General features: G+C 43.6%; 1 protein-coding gene across 1 annotated transcript in view; it reads left to right on the top strand.

The window, feature by feature from the left end:
- The window catches only part of LOC138497284 (uncharacterized), a 901,742-nt gene that overhangs the window by 273,748 nt on the left and 609,614 nt on the right, over positions 1–18,380 (top strand). Inside the window, exons 6-7 of the mRNA XM_069620635.1 lie at positions 1,730–1,870; positions 13,703–13,760. Of these exons, the coding sequence (XP_069476736.1) occupies positions 1,730–1,870; positions 13,703–13,760 (199 nt within the window). The remainder of the gene's footprint in view (positions 1–1,729; positions 1,871–13,702; positions 13,761–18,380) is intronic.

The raw sequence follows: 18,380 nt of genomic DNA on the forward strand, positions 1-18,380 counted from the left end.
TTTCTGTGAAAACATATAGCAAAAATTGGTAGCAGTTTATATTGTCCCCGTATATAATGTTGCCATAGATATAGTCGCCGGGAAACGGCATCAGCGACATTATATATGGAGACAATATATGAGGTAAATGGGAGCGGGGGTTCTGGGGCTTGCAGGGCTTGCGGGGCTTGCGGGGGTGTACCCCGCTACTTTAAAAAAAAAAAAATCAGGGGTTGCGTCGTTGTCCTCCGCATGTTCCTAATGATAATATCACCGCAAAAAAAGCCACCATTTTTGCATGGCGACATTTTTGCGGGGATCTTATCAAATGGAACCCAAAAATTCTGGTGTGATTAAGATTCCATACATCATATCCTTGGTGATAAATCACTGCAACGCAGATGGCACAATTCTTTAAATTGCATCCTCAATGATATAAAACATGTAGAAATATAACCAAATGATGTCTTTAGTTCAATAACATCCCCACACACAAGAATACAGAGCGGCGGGTGACACCATGCACCTGTATGATTCTATTTGTTACTGTCCCTGCAGTCTGAGCATTTCCTGCTGCGCGCATAGCACTCCTGTACTGCGAAAGACCTATAACATGAAATGGGATGAGCGAGGGGCGGGGCCCCGCCAAAGTGACTTCGGGCAGTATTGCAGGGTGATGATCCTGTGTGCAGATAGCAGAGGAGCTGTGGTTTCATGGTTTCAGCCCGAAAAATAATAAACCTTCAGAGCGGGAAGGAAAATAGTACAAGCAGGAGCCCATACAGTGAACAGCCAATGGTAAATTCGGCTTTATGGGCCTGAGCCTGCATAGAACTGATATAATGACAATGTCAACAGATAACTGTCAACATTTATACAGTATGCATAACACACACAGTGGGAGGAGTAAGATAGCACTCGTCTGCTGAAAGAGACAAACATAGGAAGTGCTCCAGACAGGAAATGAGGCTATAGGTACTGCCAGTGACAGCATTGGTGGACCAGGCCATTTGATATTAGAAGTGTCCAAATATTTAGAACGCTGATGTACTCATCCAGGATTTATGAGAAAGGCAGTTTAATATTAAATATTAAATAAGGTGCTGAAAGAAAACCAAAAGAAGGTGGAAGCATAATACTAACTGGCCACCAGGACTGGTCGCTGAATTTGAGCTTCATTATTGATTTTTACGACCAGCATGGACATTAGAGTATTTTCATATACTCTTATAAGCAAGTTTCTAATAAAGGAGTTGGTAATGTCTGTTGTATGTGTTTAAACATTTCCTGAGGGCAGGAAGCAAGAGGGGTGGTCGTTTCTTTCAAACCCCTATTTTCTTCTCTACCTAGTGTGAAATTTGCCTTGAGCCAACTTTAAAAGAAATGCTCTGCGTTGTGATAACAAATACTGCTGCGGAATTATAGGTTATTTATAACGCGCTTCATACCCAGAGGTTTTTAAGCGGATCATGGATTGAACCTGTGGTCCTCCTGTCGTCTTGTTTCCAAGGCGATCAAGTTGCCCCTGAGCTATCCTCCCGAGACCAATACTGTTGCTCAGTGAGTGGTCGAGCAAGCATATGCATTCCATAGTACCATTGAAGGAGAAGCTTGCATGCGTGTTCACGCCAGATACATGCCAGCGGGATGCATGGGGTGGTTTTGAGGTTGAGAGTGGCTGGCAAGGACTTGACAACATTCCACTCTAAACGCTCAATCCTAATGTAATTTCTCAATGTCTTTTCACTAGGACGAGGACGAGGATCATAAAGTCGCAATCCTTCGACATAATAACGGCTACTCATACATAAGGGAGGATTTAGAAGAACTCAGACTGATGCGCATGGCAATTGTTTCAAAGCAGCCTATCCCTGCATTCCTCAAGGAGGTGGTAAGAAATCTTCTCATTATATTTCTTTGTAGCTCATAACAGTGGAACCCATTTAACAAATACACCGTTTTAATTGTGTTGTGTAGAATGTTAACACCAAAAAGAAAATGTGGGTCAGTTTGCTTAAAGTGTAAATCTCAATGTTCATCATTTGAACTATGCAGTGCATAAACAAATGTGTAAACCATGATAGCTCCAGGTGAACACATTGTTTTTCACTTCTTATTGCAAAAGTGTAAATGGCTGATGTTTCCCTGTCGCAGGCACGCCGTGATCCTCATTGCATAAATGCCCAGATTGCTTTATTATATATTTGTATAGGTTCCAATGACTCTTCAAGAAGTGGAGGTTAGGCTTGCTACCTACTATTAGAAATGATCAGAGCCACTAGGCTTGCATATTGCACAGCACACCTGATCTAGTATCTGTTCAAGCTTACAAAGTATAAAGACATGTCTTGACTTAAGCTACGCACAACAGAGAGTTATCCTCAATGTATACTAGTCACCATTAAGGATGACCTCTGCTGGTGCTGTTCAAAGAATCCAGGGACCCACCTTGGCATGTTTTGGATTTTTAGCCTCCAGGCTGCTTTCTGGTCTGATGCCATGCTCAACATTGATCTGGTTTCAGGCTTTAAGTTACCACAGGACCCTCTGCTGCTTAGTATTCCTTCTCACGCAGAGCTGTCACCTCGAAAGCAATTGCAAACTCTGGTGTTTTTGAGCTGTGCTTATGGGCAAGAACAAAATCCTGAAGCAATGGAAATCTACTAGCAGACACTCTGGCGAGGGCTGAATTCAAAGCTCTTAAACAATGGACATCTAGTAGAAGACCCTCTGGCGAGGGCTGGATTCAAATCTCTTAAACAATGGACATCTACTAGCAGACCCTCTGGCGAGGGCTGGATTCAAATCTCTTAAACAATGAAAATCTACTAGCAGAGCCTCTGGTGAGGGCTGAATGCAAAGCTCTTAAACAATGGACATCTAGTAGTGGACCCTGTGACGAGGCCTGGATTCAAATCTCTTAAACAATGTAAATGTTCTAGCAGACCCTCTGGCGAGGGCTGGATTCAAAGCTCTTAAACAATGGAAATCTACTAGCAGACCCTTCAGTGAGGGCAGGGTTCAAACACCCCACCCCCCCACCGCGAAGGCTGCATTTAAAACCCTGAAGCAATGGAAATCTTTCAATCTAATAACGCCATCAGGCGTGGGTTGGATTAATAAACCTTGCAGTACTTTCCATTAGGGAATATTTTATGTATGAAAGGACATTTGAACTATATAAATATGAGGTGATTTACTTTGCTTTAAATGACTTATGAATTTAACAAAAAAGTCGTTGTCCCTCTCACTGTTTGTGTCTCCTAAATTCTTTGTCTTTTACATACAAATCTTGCTTTGTGTTTCCCCAACTCTAAAATATTTAAATGTGCTCAGTAGTCATCCAGGGTTGTTGGATTGCTGTGCAGACCTTCCCAAGCCCTGTACATGCCATTTAAATCAATGACCTTATCACCTCCAACAAATTGGACTTACTAGCCATAACCGAAACCTGGCTCCATGAAGCCTCCAGCCCTTCCATCGCCCTCGCCCTCCCCCAAGGATACACCATCCTGAGGCAGGACTGCAAAACCACTAAAGGCGGAGGCGTAGCCATTATCCACAAAAACACCCTCTCCATTAGAACTGGCAATCATCAAAGGGAAAACAATGCTGACCTCCTCACAGCCAAACTTGCACACTCTCCCAATTGTACTATAAACCTCATAATCACTTACAGGCCACCAGGTTCTCACCCCGACTACCAAAAGAAACTCCTGCAAATCATAGGCAACAACCTCAAGAGCTCAACTTACTCGGTGACCTTAACTTAGGTCTACTCGACCCTAAGGATAAAGCAACCGCATCCCTGGCCAAAGAACTCACCCACCTAGGGTTCGAACATAAAATCTCAGCCCCCACGCACTGTAAAGGCAGAACCATCGACTGGATCGCCAACCATAACTGCTCATCTTCCGTCACCGACATCTTACCCCTCCCTTCAACTGATTACCACTATATACAATTCTCTATTCACACCTCTGCCCCCCACAAGACCCTCACTCATGCCCCACCAGCTAAAATTAGAAGTTAAAAAAAACTCACCAAATCCAACCTTGCCCCTTTTCTCAATATCCCCGAACTTAAACCTCCATTCAGCAATGACCCTACCTCTCTTGCCAACACCTATGCCCATGTCCTCACCCAAGCCATTGAAGCGATAGCACCTCTAGAAGAAAAAAAAGAAAAGAAATCTATGCATTCAACTTTTGATCCTCAGAAGAACTATGGGCCCTCCGTACTAAGAAACGTAAAGCCCTCACCAAGTGGCAATCTGCGCCCAATCAATCCTCCCTCAGCGAATTCAAAGATGTCTCTTCCACCTATAAAAAAGCCATCATTAAAGCCAAATCAGAATCTTATAATCAAAGAATCTCTAACACCAGCTCCAAATCCAGAGAAATCTTCTCCATCTTCAAAGAGCTCACCTCACCTATTTCCAGCCCAGATGAAATCGTTAAGGACGAAGCCTGGTGCTCCAGCATTCAGACTGCCGTCCTCACCAAAGTTAAAACACTCCAAGAGAAAATAGCATCTCAGCGCAAGGCCCTTCCCAATAAAAACACCCCCCTACACCCTTCCCGCACAATCCTCGCCTTCAAACACCCCTCTTCACTTTTAGAGATGTCCGGAGATGGAAGTCACTGACCTGCTCAAAAAAATCAAACCCTACACATGCAAAGGGGACATATGCCCTCCTTACATCATCAAAGAATGCGCAGACTCACTGGTTCCAATCATTACTGCATTCATTAACTCCTCGTTCTCAACAGGCATCGTACCACAAAGCCTAAAAGAGGCATGGGTTCATCCACTACTAAAAAAGCCCTCCCTTCACCCCTCATCACCCAATAATTACCGCCCTATCACTACTGTCCCCTTCCTCCTCAGAATCTTAGACAAAGCCGCCCATAATCAGATCCAACAATTTCTGGAAACCAACGCCATCCTTGGCAGAAGACAATCAGGCTTCCGCAAGGGTCATGGCACAGAAACCGTCCTTCTAGACTTAAAGAACCAAATAACCAAACTAATGGACAGTGACAAACCTGCACTACTGCTCCTCCTCGATCTCTCCGCCGCGTTTCATCTGGTTGACCAAAACATCCTCACCTCCCACCTTTCTAACGCAGCACACTTTTCGCACAAGGCCACCACCTGGATTACTTCCTTCCTAAAAGGAAGGGCCATGAAAGTGTACTCAGATCTGGCCAACGCTGCCCCTGAGACCATCAACTGCGGAGTCCCTCCGGGATCCTGCACTGCACCCACCCTTTATAATCTGTTTACCAAACCGCTCTTTGACTTGTTGGATGCACTCGGCATAGCATACACCAACTATGCCGACGACACCCAAGTCCTCCTCCCCTCACTGGCGACTACTCCCAAGACACAGAAGCCCTCCTCCAAATATATGCTACCATTCAAGCATGGATGGCCACCAATGGCCTCTGCCTAAACGGTGAAAAAACCGAGATCATCATCCTAGCCCCCAAGGAAATTCTAGCAAAACTCGGCCCTGAATACTCCCACTTCCCCATTGACAACACGAACATACCAGTTTCCGCATCTGTAAAGACTCTAGGAGTCTATTTAGACACCACACTCTCAATGATTAAACAGGTCAGCGCCATCTCCTCCGCTTCCGCGCTCACCACTAAACTCATCTATGCCATAAAACCATTCCTAACTTCCCAAAACAGCCTCTCCATTGCTAGGGCCACCATAGGAGCGAGGCTAGATTACTGTAATGCCCTCTTAGCAGGCACCTCAACCAAAAACCTATGCAAACTCCAAATAGTGCAAAATAATGCACTCCGAGCCGCACTGCACATTCCTAGATACGACCATGTATCCCAAGCAAGACGAAATGCACACTGGCTCCCAGTTAGGGAAAGAATCAACTTCAAAATCCTCACTATTACTCATAAATGCATTAACCTCACTGCACCTACTTACTTATCCGAAACCTTAGTCAAGAACTCCTCAGACCGACCCAAAAGGAGCCATCACACGAACCAACTCTGCATAGCCACCATCAGAAGGGCCAAAGCCGGTGGCATTGGCTTCCCCCACATTGCACCCAAACTCTGGAACGCCCTTTCCAACACACTCAGAGCAGAACCATCCCTGCTTGCCTTTCGCAAATCACTTAAAACTATCTTATTTACCTAACCCTCTCCTCAACATACACCCTTCCACTTCACCTCATTCCTCAAGATGTTCCTTATCTCTATTCCTGTGTCTCTACAATCTGCTCTATAAATGTAAATTTCCATGTAATCATCCTCCTCTCTACAATCTGATCTATAAATGCACATTTCCATGTAACCATCCTCCTCTCCAATGTAACCAGCAAGCTTGTTCACGTCTGTAACAGCGCCACGATGCCCACGGGCTGTTGTGCGCTTTAAAAATATGAAAAAATAAATACATAACATGATTTACTGATATCATGAAATGCTATTAATTTATTTGGGCACTAATTCATAAATTGACAAAGTACTAGATAGTATGGCTGCTACTGCAGGGGTTCATGGTGAGGGCCAACTGAGTATTATATGTAAGAGAGACAAGAAAGAGAGGGATTAGAAAGAAATTATTATTATTATTTATAGGGTATTTATTGAGCATGAACCTAGCCCCGGGAAGCAACAGAGCGATTTACAATCAAAGGGGCAAGAACAAGGTTAGGGAGCAGAGAACAAAAGAATGGTGATCTAACAAAAGGTTAGGGAGGGCAATTGTCAGCAATGGGTCTACAAGTAAACAGGGGGGAAACAGTGGGTATCAGATCACCCAGTCACAGGTATGGTGGGGAGTGGATGGTGTATGGACCTATGAGTTAAGGAGGAACCATTCCTTGAAGAGGAGGGTCTTGAGCTCCTTCCTGAACTGTAGAAGCTAGGGGATGGGTCAGACATTGATGGGAGGAGGTTTCATAGTCTTGGGGCGCAGACAGAGAAGGCCTGTCTTCTGGTATTGTCCTGCCTTCAGCGGCTGAGTTCAAGTGTGTATACGTCCTTACTTCTGGTGCACGGTTGGTCTCCAGAGATGCTGAGTTTCTCCATGAGGTAGATTTTGAACTTCAGTGTGAAAGCCTTGTAGATGATGCAGCAGGATTTGAAGATAATACGGGTTGATGAGTCATGCTGCAGCATGTAGGCCACCTCCCAGGGGAGCCAGGGTAGTCCCAGAAAGGCCTCCCAAGATCTGAAGTTGTGTTCTAGGATGAAAGGCTTCATTTTCCACAGGAGAAAAGTGGATACCAAGCCATTTGTGTTTTCCTTGCTATGTGCTGTTTGAAGAAAGGGTGTCTCTCAATGTCAAACCGCAGGGATTTGGTGCAGGTGGCCAGCTGGGGTGTGAATCCTGGAGGTGCATAGCAGAGAGCCAGGTCTGGATGTCCAGGTGTGCGCTGTTGTTGGTTAGCAGTAGGAATTCAGAATTCAGTCTTTCAGGAGTTGAGCTTCAGGTAATCACTGGACAACCATGTCTGGATCAATGAGAGGCAGGCCTTGGGCCTGTGGATGTCTTCGATGGAGGATATCTTGAGGTAGAGGTGTGTGTCATCTGCATATTGGTGGATGTGGATGTTGTGTGGAGCGAGGAGAGTTCCAACCAATTCTATGTAGAGATTCAAGATCACTGGGGAGAGGATTGATTCTCGTGGGCCTCCATAGGAGATGAGTAGAGTTAGAGATCTAGAGGAGTCCATTTGTACAAATTGGTGTTGATTAGCAAGGTACGATTTGAAACAGCTGAGGACGATCTTGCTGATCCCCATACAGCGATGTAGATTGTTGGTGAGTGTCTGGTGGTCTACTATGTGAAATGCTGCTGAGAGATCAAGGAGAACCAGGAGACAAGAATGGCAGTACTTAATGCAATCTTGTTGCATCATCTATAAGGCAGTCACCCTCAAGTCACCCAGCTACCTTGTGGAGAAACTCAGAATCTCCAGTGGACAGCACACTACCAGAAGCCAGGAAATGTGCAGACTTGGAATCCGCTGCTGCAAACAGGAAAGGACCAGAAAGCAAGCCTTCTCTGCCTATGCCCCAAGACAATGGAACCTCCTCCCTGTCGGCATCAGACTCGCCCCCATGCTCCTACAATTCATAAAAGAACTCAAGACCCACCCCTTCAAGGAGTCTCTTCTCCTGAACTCCTAGGCCATCACATCACCCCTATACAACCTGACTTGCTAGACGACACCCATCCCTCTCCTCACCACAACCCCGGGCAGTTGTTCCCCTCCTCTGTGCCCATCTATATCCTACCCTCTGCTATATATCTGTTCTGTTGTTACCTCCGAAAAGCACTCCGTTATTCATCTGTACTGTTGTAAACCTCTGTAAAGTGCTCTGTTGCTTCTCAAAGCTACGTCAGCACTCAATAAATACAATAATAATAATTATAATAGTAATAATAATAATAATAATAATAATAATAATAATAATAATGGCCATCATCAAGGATTTTAAGGTCATTGTTGATCACTTTAATGGTAGTGGTTTCAGTTGTGCATGTGGGTCTGAAGCCAGATAGTTATGACTGAAGGAGGTTGTTGACTTTGATGTGTTGGAGGAGTTGCGTGGCTACTGCTTTCTGAAGGACTTTACCTAGGAAGGGAAGATATGTGATGAGATGGTAGTTGCTGAGGTTGTCATGGTTCAGTGTTGGTTTCTTAAGAAGTGGGAGGATGTGTCCGGTCTTGAGGGTAGAGGGGAAGGTGCATTGAGTTAGGGAGTTGTTGATGATTGTCAGGTAAGGGAGGAGTGCTTCAGTCGGAAGTGTCTTGAATACAGAGGCAGGGGGATGTCGTCTGCATAAAATGTGGACTTGAGGGATGCCAGACTGTAAGTGAGGTTCTACACGGTGAGTGTCTTGAAAGTTGTCAAGGTAGTTGTGGTTTTGCAAGATGGGATGTGTATTGTGCTGTCAGTTGTAGTGTTCGTGTCTGTGTTGGTGGATCATGCTGATCTTATTGACGAAGAAAGAGTTGATGGCAGTTGATTTCTCGATGGTGTGCAGTATGGGTGGGTCAGGCAGAGGATTCATAACGTGCTTGCTGGGTTTGAAGATTGCTCTGCTTTCATTGTTGACCTTGGCTACGGTTTCTTGGTAGTAGTTGTCCTTTGCAGTGGTGATCAGTCACGCATGATCAGTCACGCATGCAGCAAAGAGTTCCTTGAGCAAGGTGAGTTTGGATGCGATGCAGGATTCTCTCCATGTCTTCTCTTGTTTTCTGGTGTTTCGGTTGTTGAAGTTGAGTTTTTGAGTGTACCAGGGTGCAGAAGGTTTATGCTTGACAGTGTGTTCTTTCACTTACGCATGGTGGTGGATATCGGTTTTGTGGAAGGACTTGAGTTCATGGACGAGTGAGTCGCAGTTCTGGTTCCTCTGAGGTAAGTCAGTCCCTGTGAAGTGGAGTTTGTCGAGGTCTACATTGAGACCCTCCACTGGGAAGTTCTTAAATGATTTGAACGCTTGTTTGCAGATTTTCTGATGGTTTTTCTTGACTGGTGAGGTGTGACTAATGTCAAAGGGAAGTGCCAGATGGTCCAACCAGTTGATCGAGATTGGCAAGTTGTGATGGATGGTGTGCAGGTCAATGATGATGAGGTTGAGGATATTACCTTTCCTGTTAGTTGGGTGTGCTGTGTGAGGTCCAGAGTGTTGAGTAGGCAGTGGAGATCTTCTTTCATTGACTTAGCAGCCTTTTTGCCAGGGATGTTGAAGTCTCAGACAAAGATTTTATGGGCGCCCAAGTATGTGAAGTCTTCGATGAAAAAGGTGTTGGGCTTGGGTGGTCTGTAGATAAGGTGAAAAGTGAATGTGTCTGTTCGAAAGAGCAAATGGTGGCGACGTCTAGTTGGGTTCATGGCCTTGATGCCTTGTATCGTGAGGCCGCCCGCCGATCTTGTTTGCACATTCTCATTGTAGAATTATGTAGCCATTAGGGATGAGGACATCTAGGAAGTAGGTGGAGGTTGATGTCCACCAGGTCTTAATAATGAAGATGGTACTCAAGTCATGTGTGGGGATGAGGTTGGCAAAGTCTGCTGCATGTTTGGTTGCTGAGGGACATTGGTGAGTTTTTTTGTAGTTGTTGATGATGGAGTGCTGATGGGGTCCATGGTAATATGAGTGAGATTGCTGCAATGCGGTGTCCATGATGTTGCTTGTGAGCAGCGTGGTTGTCGATGAGTGGTAATGGTAGGGATGGGCTGTTGGGAGATAGGTGAAAGACATATTTGAGGGTGTTTACCTGATATTAGAGGAGCAGGCAGTCCTGCGTCCTCCCTGTCTGAACAGGTCCAAACAGCAATTGCCCTTTCTTGGTCTGCCCTTCACTTCAGACTCCCAGGAAAGGAAGGGTTGGCATATCATGTGACCAGAAAGTCTCCTCAAAACTGTCTGCCTTGAGTACTTAAGTAGCTGACAAGAAGGCATGAAAACAGTTGGTGGGTAGAGTAGCTTATTGGCAGGGAATGGTCACGTGACCAGCAGCCTCCTCCTAAGTTGTCTGCCTGGAGCTGCCCTGGAATAGCTGCCTGGAAGGCACAAAAACAGGTGGTGGGCAAAGCAACTGAGTGGCAGGGCCTAGTCATGTACCTGCAGCTTTCTCAAAGCTGTCTGCCTGGAGCTGGCATGGAGTCCTGAAGTAGCTGCCTAGAACGTGTGAACACATGTGGTGGGCAGATTAACTGAGTGGCAGGGCCTGGCCATGTGAACAGCAGCCTCCTCAAAGCCGAAAGAAATAGAGAGTGAGATAGAGAGGTTATTTTTGTTTTTTTGTTACATTTTTTACATTTATAAAGCGCACCAAACCCTTAGGTATCAGGGCGCTGTTACCTACATCTTGCTCTTAGCGCTTAGGTTACGGTTATGGCAGAGCTACACCTCATGGTACGGGGCCAATGCCAAAGTACAGGTAAGTGTTACAGTAGGGATTCCAGGCACAGTGTGAGTCAAATCCAGTAGTTACAAGTATGTTAAATGCAAGTGCAGCGCAGGCTGCAAAGTGTCAACTCCAGTAGTTACAGTATGTTAAATGCAAGTGCAGTGCAGGCTGCTAGTGTCAAATCCAGTAGTTACAAATAGGTAAAATGCAAGTGCAGCGCACGCTGCCAGTGTCAAGTCCAGTAGTTACAAATAGGTCAAATGCAAGTGCAGTGCAGGCTCACAGTGTCGAATCCAGTGGTTACACATAGGTCAAATGCAAGTGCAGAGCAGGCCGCCATTGTCAAATCCAGTAGTTACACGTAGGATAATGCAAGAGCATTGCAGGCTGCCAGTGTCAAATTCAGTATTTACAAATAGGTAAAATGCAAGTGCAGCGCAGGCTTCAAAGGGTCACATCCAGTAGTTACAAATAGGTCAAATGCAAGTCCAGTGCAAGTTGCAAGGGATCAAATCCATTTGTTACACGTAGGTTAAATGTAACTACAGTGCAGGCTGCAAGGGGTCAAATCCAGTAGTTACAAATAGGTCAAATGTAAGTGCAGCGCAGGCTGCCAGTGTCAAATTCAGTATTTACAAATAGGTAAAATAGAAATGCAGCACAACCTGCCAGTGTCGAATACAGTAGTTACAAAGGTACAAAGTCCTTTCATCGTGGGATGAAAGGATGCCAGGTTTTTCTCTTTTGTTATTTCAACTTGAAAACTCATCGAATTTTGTAGGCGGGTTAAAAAAATATATAGATGGGGTGTGGTTGTTCGGGAATAGTTAAATAATTAAAGGGGGTGGGGGTAGGGTGGACCCCCCAAAAATAAATTATGAAAAAAATATTGTTGAAATATCCACGGAGAAAAACCCATTGTTGTTACATCCCGCGATGAAATTACATGGAACCGTTATAAATAGGTAAAATGCAGGTGCAGCGCAGGCTGCCAGTGTCGAATCCAGTAGTTACACGTAGGTTAGATGCAAGTGCAGCTAAATTCAATTCAACTTTTGCTTGAGACAGGGACAGATGCAGAGACAATGCAAATTTTATTGAGAAAGATAGAGAAATAAAGCCTAGTGGCTACAAGCAAATGTAAAGTGAGGCTCAGACTACCCCAAAGTGTCCCACACATATTCTCAGGTCGCACTTTAAAAAAGTGTAACCTGAGAATAGTCACTCGGGAGCCGGACTAACCAGGACAATCCTCTCTTCTCCCGCTGCCCTTAGCTCAACTCATGGTTTCTCCCCCCCTTCTTTAGTCCCGCATTACTTAAATAGTCAACTACTTCATACACAAAGAAAACGCAATGTTTCAATTTCTAGCATAAGCTCGAAAAAGTACAGGTTTTTCTTGTCTTTCAGTGGGAGCCTTGTCTGCTCTTACTAGAAACAGAACAACATATTTGTTCTGTTTGCCAGCCTCCCCGTGCTTGAAATAATACACATATGTTGTACATTTCCAGCCGGGTGCTTGGGAGAAGAGTAGAAAGAATCCTGCAAGGCCTTGTGGGTAGCTGTCTTGGCCTAGATAGGCAAGTGTGGTATGCGCCACACGACCCTGCTTGGATGACAGCTTCCAAACCTGCTTGTTTGGTTCACCTAAAAGTTCAGAAGTCTGTGGGACCTCGAATCACATGAAATTCGAGGGGTTCAATTTTCTCAAAATGGTATGCTGAAGCATGCACAGGTTGTAATGGCTCTATGGATCATATCCACAATGTTATGATACTTGGCCTAATTCAAAATACTATAAATTATGGCAGGTAGAGGGGATAAGTTGTGGAAACACATTCTCTTGGTACGTAGAACATACCCCAGATCTGTCAGAATTGCACATCAGCCCTATTACACAATGTGCCCTACTGTACCTTTTTCATGGGTAGTCTGGCATGATATTCCCCATGCCAGTTGAAATCACCACATCTTTTATTCCTTAAAACCCCTCCAGCCCGGAGAAGAAAGAAGGTTAGAAAGGCTTTTTTAATACACTCGCCTTGTCTATGCAACAGTAAAGATGTCGGTTCAAAGAAAACCTCATGCTCTGCACAAACCTTAACTCTTTGCTATTTGTACTTTAAAGCCTGCCCTATTAACACACCTGTACACATCTTCTCAGCGGCAACCGACCAGGTAAATGGCGATTGAGTGCTTAACAGAAGATTTAACATGAGCACCTAAAAAACACATCTTAATTCAAACGTGGGTGGGGGCGGCCATACCAACACTGGGGCTGGCGCTGCAAGATCGCTAGGTGTGTGTGCCAATTAGGGAGCATAGGAGGGTAGGATCACCAGATATATATGTATTAGGATAGTTTGGACCCCCCAAGGGGTGCCAGTCTATGTGATGGCTCCTGATTGATAGCAAAGTATAATTCAGACAGGACTCCAAGGTAAGCATGCTTGTTGGTAGAATGCCATTGAAACTATATTGTGCTGATGTGCTGCTGTGAAAGGTTTGTAGGTTGCTCTTTATGTTGGGATGACAGTTCCTGTTTCGGTAGTCTTGATGGAGGCTATTCACAAAATCGGAAACTGCCTAGTTTAAGAAAATATAAAGAAAATTAAATGAGAGTTGTGATGTGCACATCTGCCAGAAGATTAAACAGAGGCAACACTATTTTTTTACCTTTAAAAAACGTGTGGCCCATTTAAAATATTGTCTTTGCAGTTTTGAAGCCCAGGATACACAGAAATACTGTACACAATGTTGACCTCTTTTATCATAACTCTTATAAACTAATACATCTACAATTGTTTTTTGCAGGAAAGAAAATTGTCAATGAAGGGATTGCTCCAGAAAGAAGCAGAAGCTGCTGCCAGAGGTTAGTACACATTTTAGCAAGATATCAATGAAAATGGGAGGATCCTTTCATTCTCAAACCAACTATGGGTTAATGGGGTCATGGGAAGAAAATTCCATTCCAGTTAGTCAGTTAAAGCAATATGCAGAATTGTTCACTGTGAATACACAGGGCCTTGTTTTAAACTTCTAATTATTTCAAAAGTTGTTCATAATTCCAAGTAAGGCAGAGTTAACATTGGCAATGAAAGAATAAGATTGGTGTATTCTCAAAACGGGAATTTGTGCGCCATTCTGCCTGCAAATCCCTGTTTAACAAATGGGGATTTGCGGGCAGAATGGCGCACAAATCCCCGTTATTGTCGCAAATAGTTCCATGAATCAGCCCCATAAACTTAAAAAATGTTTAACTGATAATGTTAAAACCTTATCAGCAGACAATTGCCCAGCCCCGTACAGGTGTATTTCTTCGATCTCGAAAAAAGATGAGGCAGTGCAATTTATTTAGAGTGAATCAATTGGCCACTCAAGAAACCATTTAGGTGCATGAGAAGTTACCCCAATGAGATAGAACATGTCAATCTTACTCAGAGGGCAGGGATAAAGATTTAAAACACGTGCATTTTAAATGCCCAAATCGTGATGTAATGGCAAGTTCAGCTTCTGGTTAACTTAGCCAAAACTTTGGTGATATCAAGACTGAGGAATTTTTAAAAATGTTAATTAATGGGTAAGATTTAAGGAATTATTAGGCATTTGAGAACTTTTATAAAAACTATCGGGGTAGATATATAATTTGAAATGATGAGTTAATTTTGTATTTTGTAAAATATCTTTTTATTATTATATTAAGGTGTTAAATAGTTCAAACCAATTCCTAACAGGCCCTGATCTATTAAACCCAACACTTCACTTTGACAGAAGAAATAAACATGATACACACGTAATGAAAAAGACCAAAAATCACCTCACAATATGAGTTAATTTTGAAAAACGTAGATACCGTAGGAGGAGAATGCCTAGAACATTATGATAGCATAGTGCTATTTAGGTCTGCTTTTATTTCACAAGTGCAAGTCTTCCAATACAGTTGGGCTTCAAACAGCTGTGTGCGTTAGGGTTGTGCAAAGCTTTTTTGTCTGGTGTAATATTTTGAAGTGCTCAACTTGACAGCACAAAGTTGCAAAAGTTTGCCATTCTGAATGAAAACTAAAATATATATTATATTAATAGAAAATTATTTAATAGAAAATACAAGTAAAATAAAATGCAACAAACACATACTGAAAAATAATTTGCAAAAACCAAACTGACTATTTTACATCAAGACACATGCTTTTTGAATTACAAATACTGGCATTACAAACTGTAAAAACATTAAATGTATTATGCATAGTTTTACACATTTTTCGAAACTTTCAGAGTCAAAATAGAAAGTAAATTGTTTATATTTTTCATTGCAGACATCTCCAACTTAATCTCCTCTGCCAAATTAGCACATTCTAGTAATGTCTTTCTTGCTGATTTTAACGTCCCTGAGTCACAGGGTAACAACCACACTCGCAAACACGCTTTTCCCACTGACTGCTTCCATGGACCTTAAGCGAATTGTGCTCTCTCAACAAAGGATACAGCCTAGACCTAGTCTTCACATCATCCCCCTGCATCACGTGTGCAGACCCATTCCCACTTGACTGCTCTGACCACGCTGCCATACCATTATCAGTCATCCACTCGACTACAGCTCACAAAGGTCAGGCTAAAAGGCCTCTCACTCAACGCGGTTCCATGTGTTAAAATCACAGCAAAAATGGCTGTGGACACAAAATATCGCGGCAAAAAGGCAGTGGTTTTGCCACCGCAATCCATGTAAAGGATGCAGGGGACACCCCCGCAACCCGCAGACCCATTATACCATTTAAGAGGAGCGGGGGACACCCCTGCTCCCCTTAAATGGTGTAATGGGGTACACCTTTAACGGGTCAAACCACAGCATTTTTGCCACGATTTTTTGTACAGGCGACATTTTTGCCGCAATTTTATCACTGCATACCCTCAACACTGCTCATTTAACACTTTCCCGGTCAATGAACTAGAAGCAAACTTTCCAGACTTCCCAACCACAGTCTCATACAACCTCTTTTGAGAAAAACAACCCTAGATCTAGATGACCAAGCCAACTGGTAAAATCTTGGAAAAAGTAGTTACTACACAACTACTCGCCATAATCGAATGACTCCACCTCCTAAATGACTATCAATCAGGGTTCTGCCCCAAGTGTAGCATCGAGACAGCCACCATCCAGGTGGTAGATAATGCCCTCCAAATCAAAGATAAGGGTGACTCATGCCTCCTCATTCTCCTTGTCCTCTTGGCTGCATTCAACACCGTCGACCACCGCATCCTTCTCTCTGTCCTTGTTGACAGGATGGGATTCTCAGTCACTGTCCTGAATTGGTTTACCTCCTACCTCTCATGCAGACACCGGCTGTTCAAATGAACTTGTTGCATTCTTACCGACTCCATGTCTCCTGCAGAGTCCCCCAAGGCTCCATCCTCTCACTAATCCTTTTTAACTTTTACATGAAACCTTTGGGCACTCTCCTCAAAGATCCCAATATAGCCATCCACCACTATGCAGACGAGACTCAGTTGTACATGAGAGCAAATAGGACATCATTTGTCTCTGTGATTACCTAGTCATCATCCAGTCATAGATGTAGACTGCCTACCTCAAATTAAACCCATCCAAGACTGAATTTGTCCTCATCAGTACGCCCTCTGGAAAACGACTTGTCCAACAATGGCTTAATGGTATGCGCCTAGAAGGATTTGATCCACAATTGTCAGACTCAGCAAAATCCTTCGGCTTCACTATTGACAGCAGCCTGTCCCTCCAGAAATACATAGCCAAGAAGACCCAAATAGCCTGGCTCAGAGTCTCTACCCTTCAAAAAATCATACCCTTCATTCCGCTGCAGACCTTCTGGACCGTAGAGCAGGCCCTTGTGATCTCGCACATTGATGGGGGAAATGTGCTCCTGACAGGGCTCCCAGCTTCTCAATTGATCCCTCAAAAGCAGTCCACCATGCTGCGGCATGCTTAATTACATAAGCATGGAAATTTGACCGAATTACCCCATCCTATACAAACTACATTGGCTTCCACTCCAAGCCAGGATACTGTCCAAGACTGCATGTATCATCTACAAAGCAGTCACCATTAGCACACCAGTTTGAATCACAACTCGTCTGCAAATAGAGGACCCGCAAACAATCCTTCTTTTGTCATGTACCCACCCACTGGAACTCGATTCCAGCGTCGGCTTGGAATGCTCCCACAAGTCTCCAATTTCGCAAATCTCTCAAAACATGACTCTTTCAACAAAACCATACCAAAGACTAATTCCAATGGACAAATGGACACACATACAGTCATACAGACCTTACAGTACTGAACTACTGTTAAAAGATGGCAGCCCAAATGCTGGCATCCCACATTCTGTACAGCGCTCTGCTGCTCTCGATCTAGGTCTGTGCTTTAAACAAAATATAAATATATAGACATTTTTCTTTTAAATAATTAAAAAAATTCTAAAACTATATAAATGTTATTATATATTTCATTGTTATTGTTAGACACAGCCCAATGACCTTAAAATATGGTGTACTTACATTTTTGAGCCCTTTAAGCCACTCCGTTTTCCCCCAAATGAAAAATTAAAGGCATCACAGTGGCTATCCTGCCCGCAAACTGAACAAAGAAAATGGCTAAACAAAATGGCTTCCAGTTCCAGCAGCTCCAGTCAGTGCACCATCTGCCCCTTCCATCTGCAACCCAACACCCAGCATGCCATTGCCCGTCCCTCTGCCATCTGTGCCACCTATATTGTGTGGTGTTTGTGCAACACACTGTGTACCCATGCACAAATCACTCATTTAAAAGACAAGATGAAAGGAATTCAATATGTTTGCGGCCTGTCTCCGCCACCCCCACTATCCATCGCTCCCACAAAAAGTTTTAAACATTTTTAAAAACTCACAAAATAACTAATTAGTTCTAATAAATGCAATTAGTAATTAGCTGTGTTTTAGTATGACTTAAATGCGAGGATCACACAGCCAATTAGAAGTTGCATTCTGATTATTCGAGTCACAATCTAATATTCAATAATCACTCAAAACAGGAAGTGGAAGGAGTATACTCTGTATCCGCTAGCTGCCTGCACTGTATGGCATTTCATCTCTATCATCCAATTTACCTAGAAGTAATTGGTTTGTGAAAAGTAATTTCAGCAAACGGTGTTTTGTGAGAGTATGCCCCATGCAGCCGAATTTTTGGCTCAGCTGGTATAGCCTTGTAGGAATATGTGCTCCATTTACAGCTGTTTGTGGCAGGGGAAAACTCAGTAGCGCCGGAGCACCTTTTATAGTGCTGATAACAACATAGGCATACCTAGCTAGCCACAAAACCCATGCAGCGGGTATTTCATGGCTCATGAGAAAAACTGTTCAACTTTGTGAAAAATGCAAAGTTTGTAGGTCAATTCCACAAAGTGCAGAATTGGGAAATCCGCAACTTTTCCCAAACCTAGGAAAACAGACATATCTATGCTAAAACTTGTCGGTATTATTTCATGTA

Source organism: Ambystoma mexicanum, chromosome 5q, assembly GCF_040938575.1.
Source record: "Ambystoma mexicanum isolate Mex_15411 chromosome 5q, UKY_AmexF1_1, whole genome shotgun sequence".
In the NCBI taxonomy this organism is placed as follows: domain Eukaryota; kingdom Metazoa; phylum Chordata; class Amphibia; order Caudata; family Ambystomatidae; genus Ambystoma; species Ambystoma mexicanum.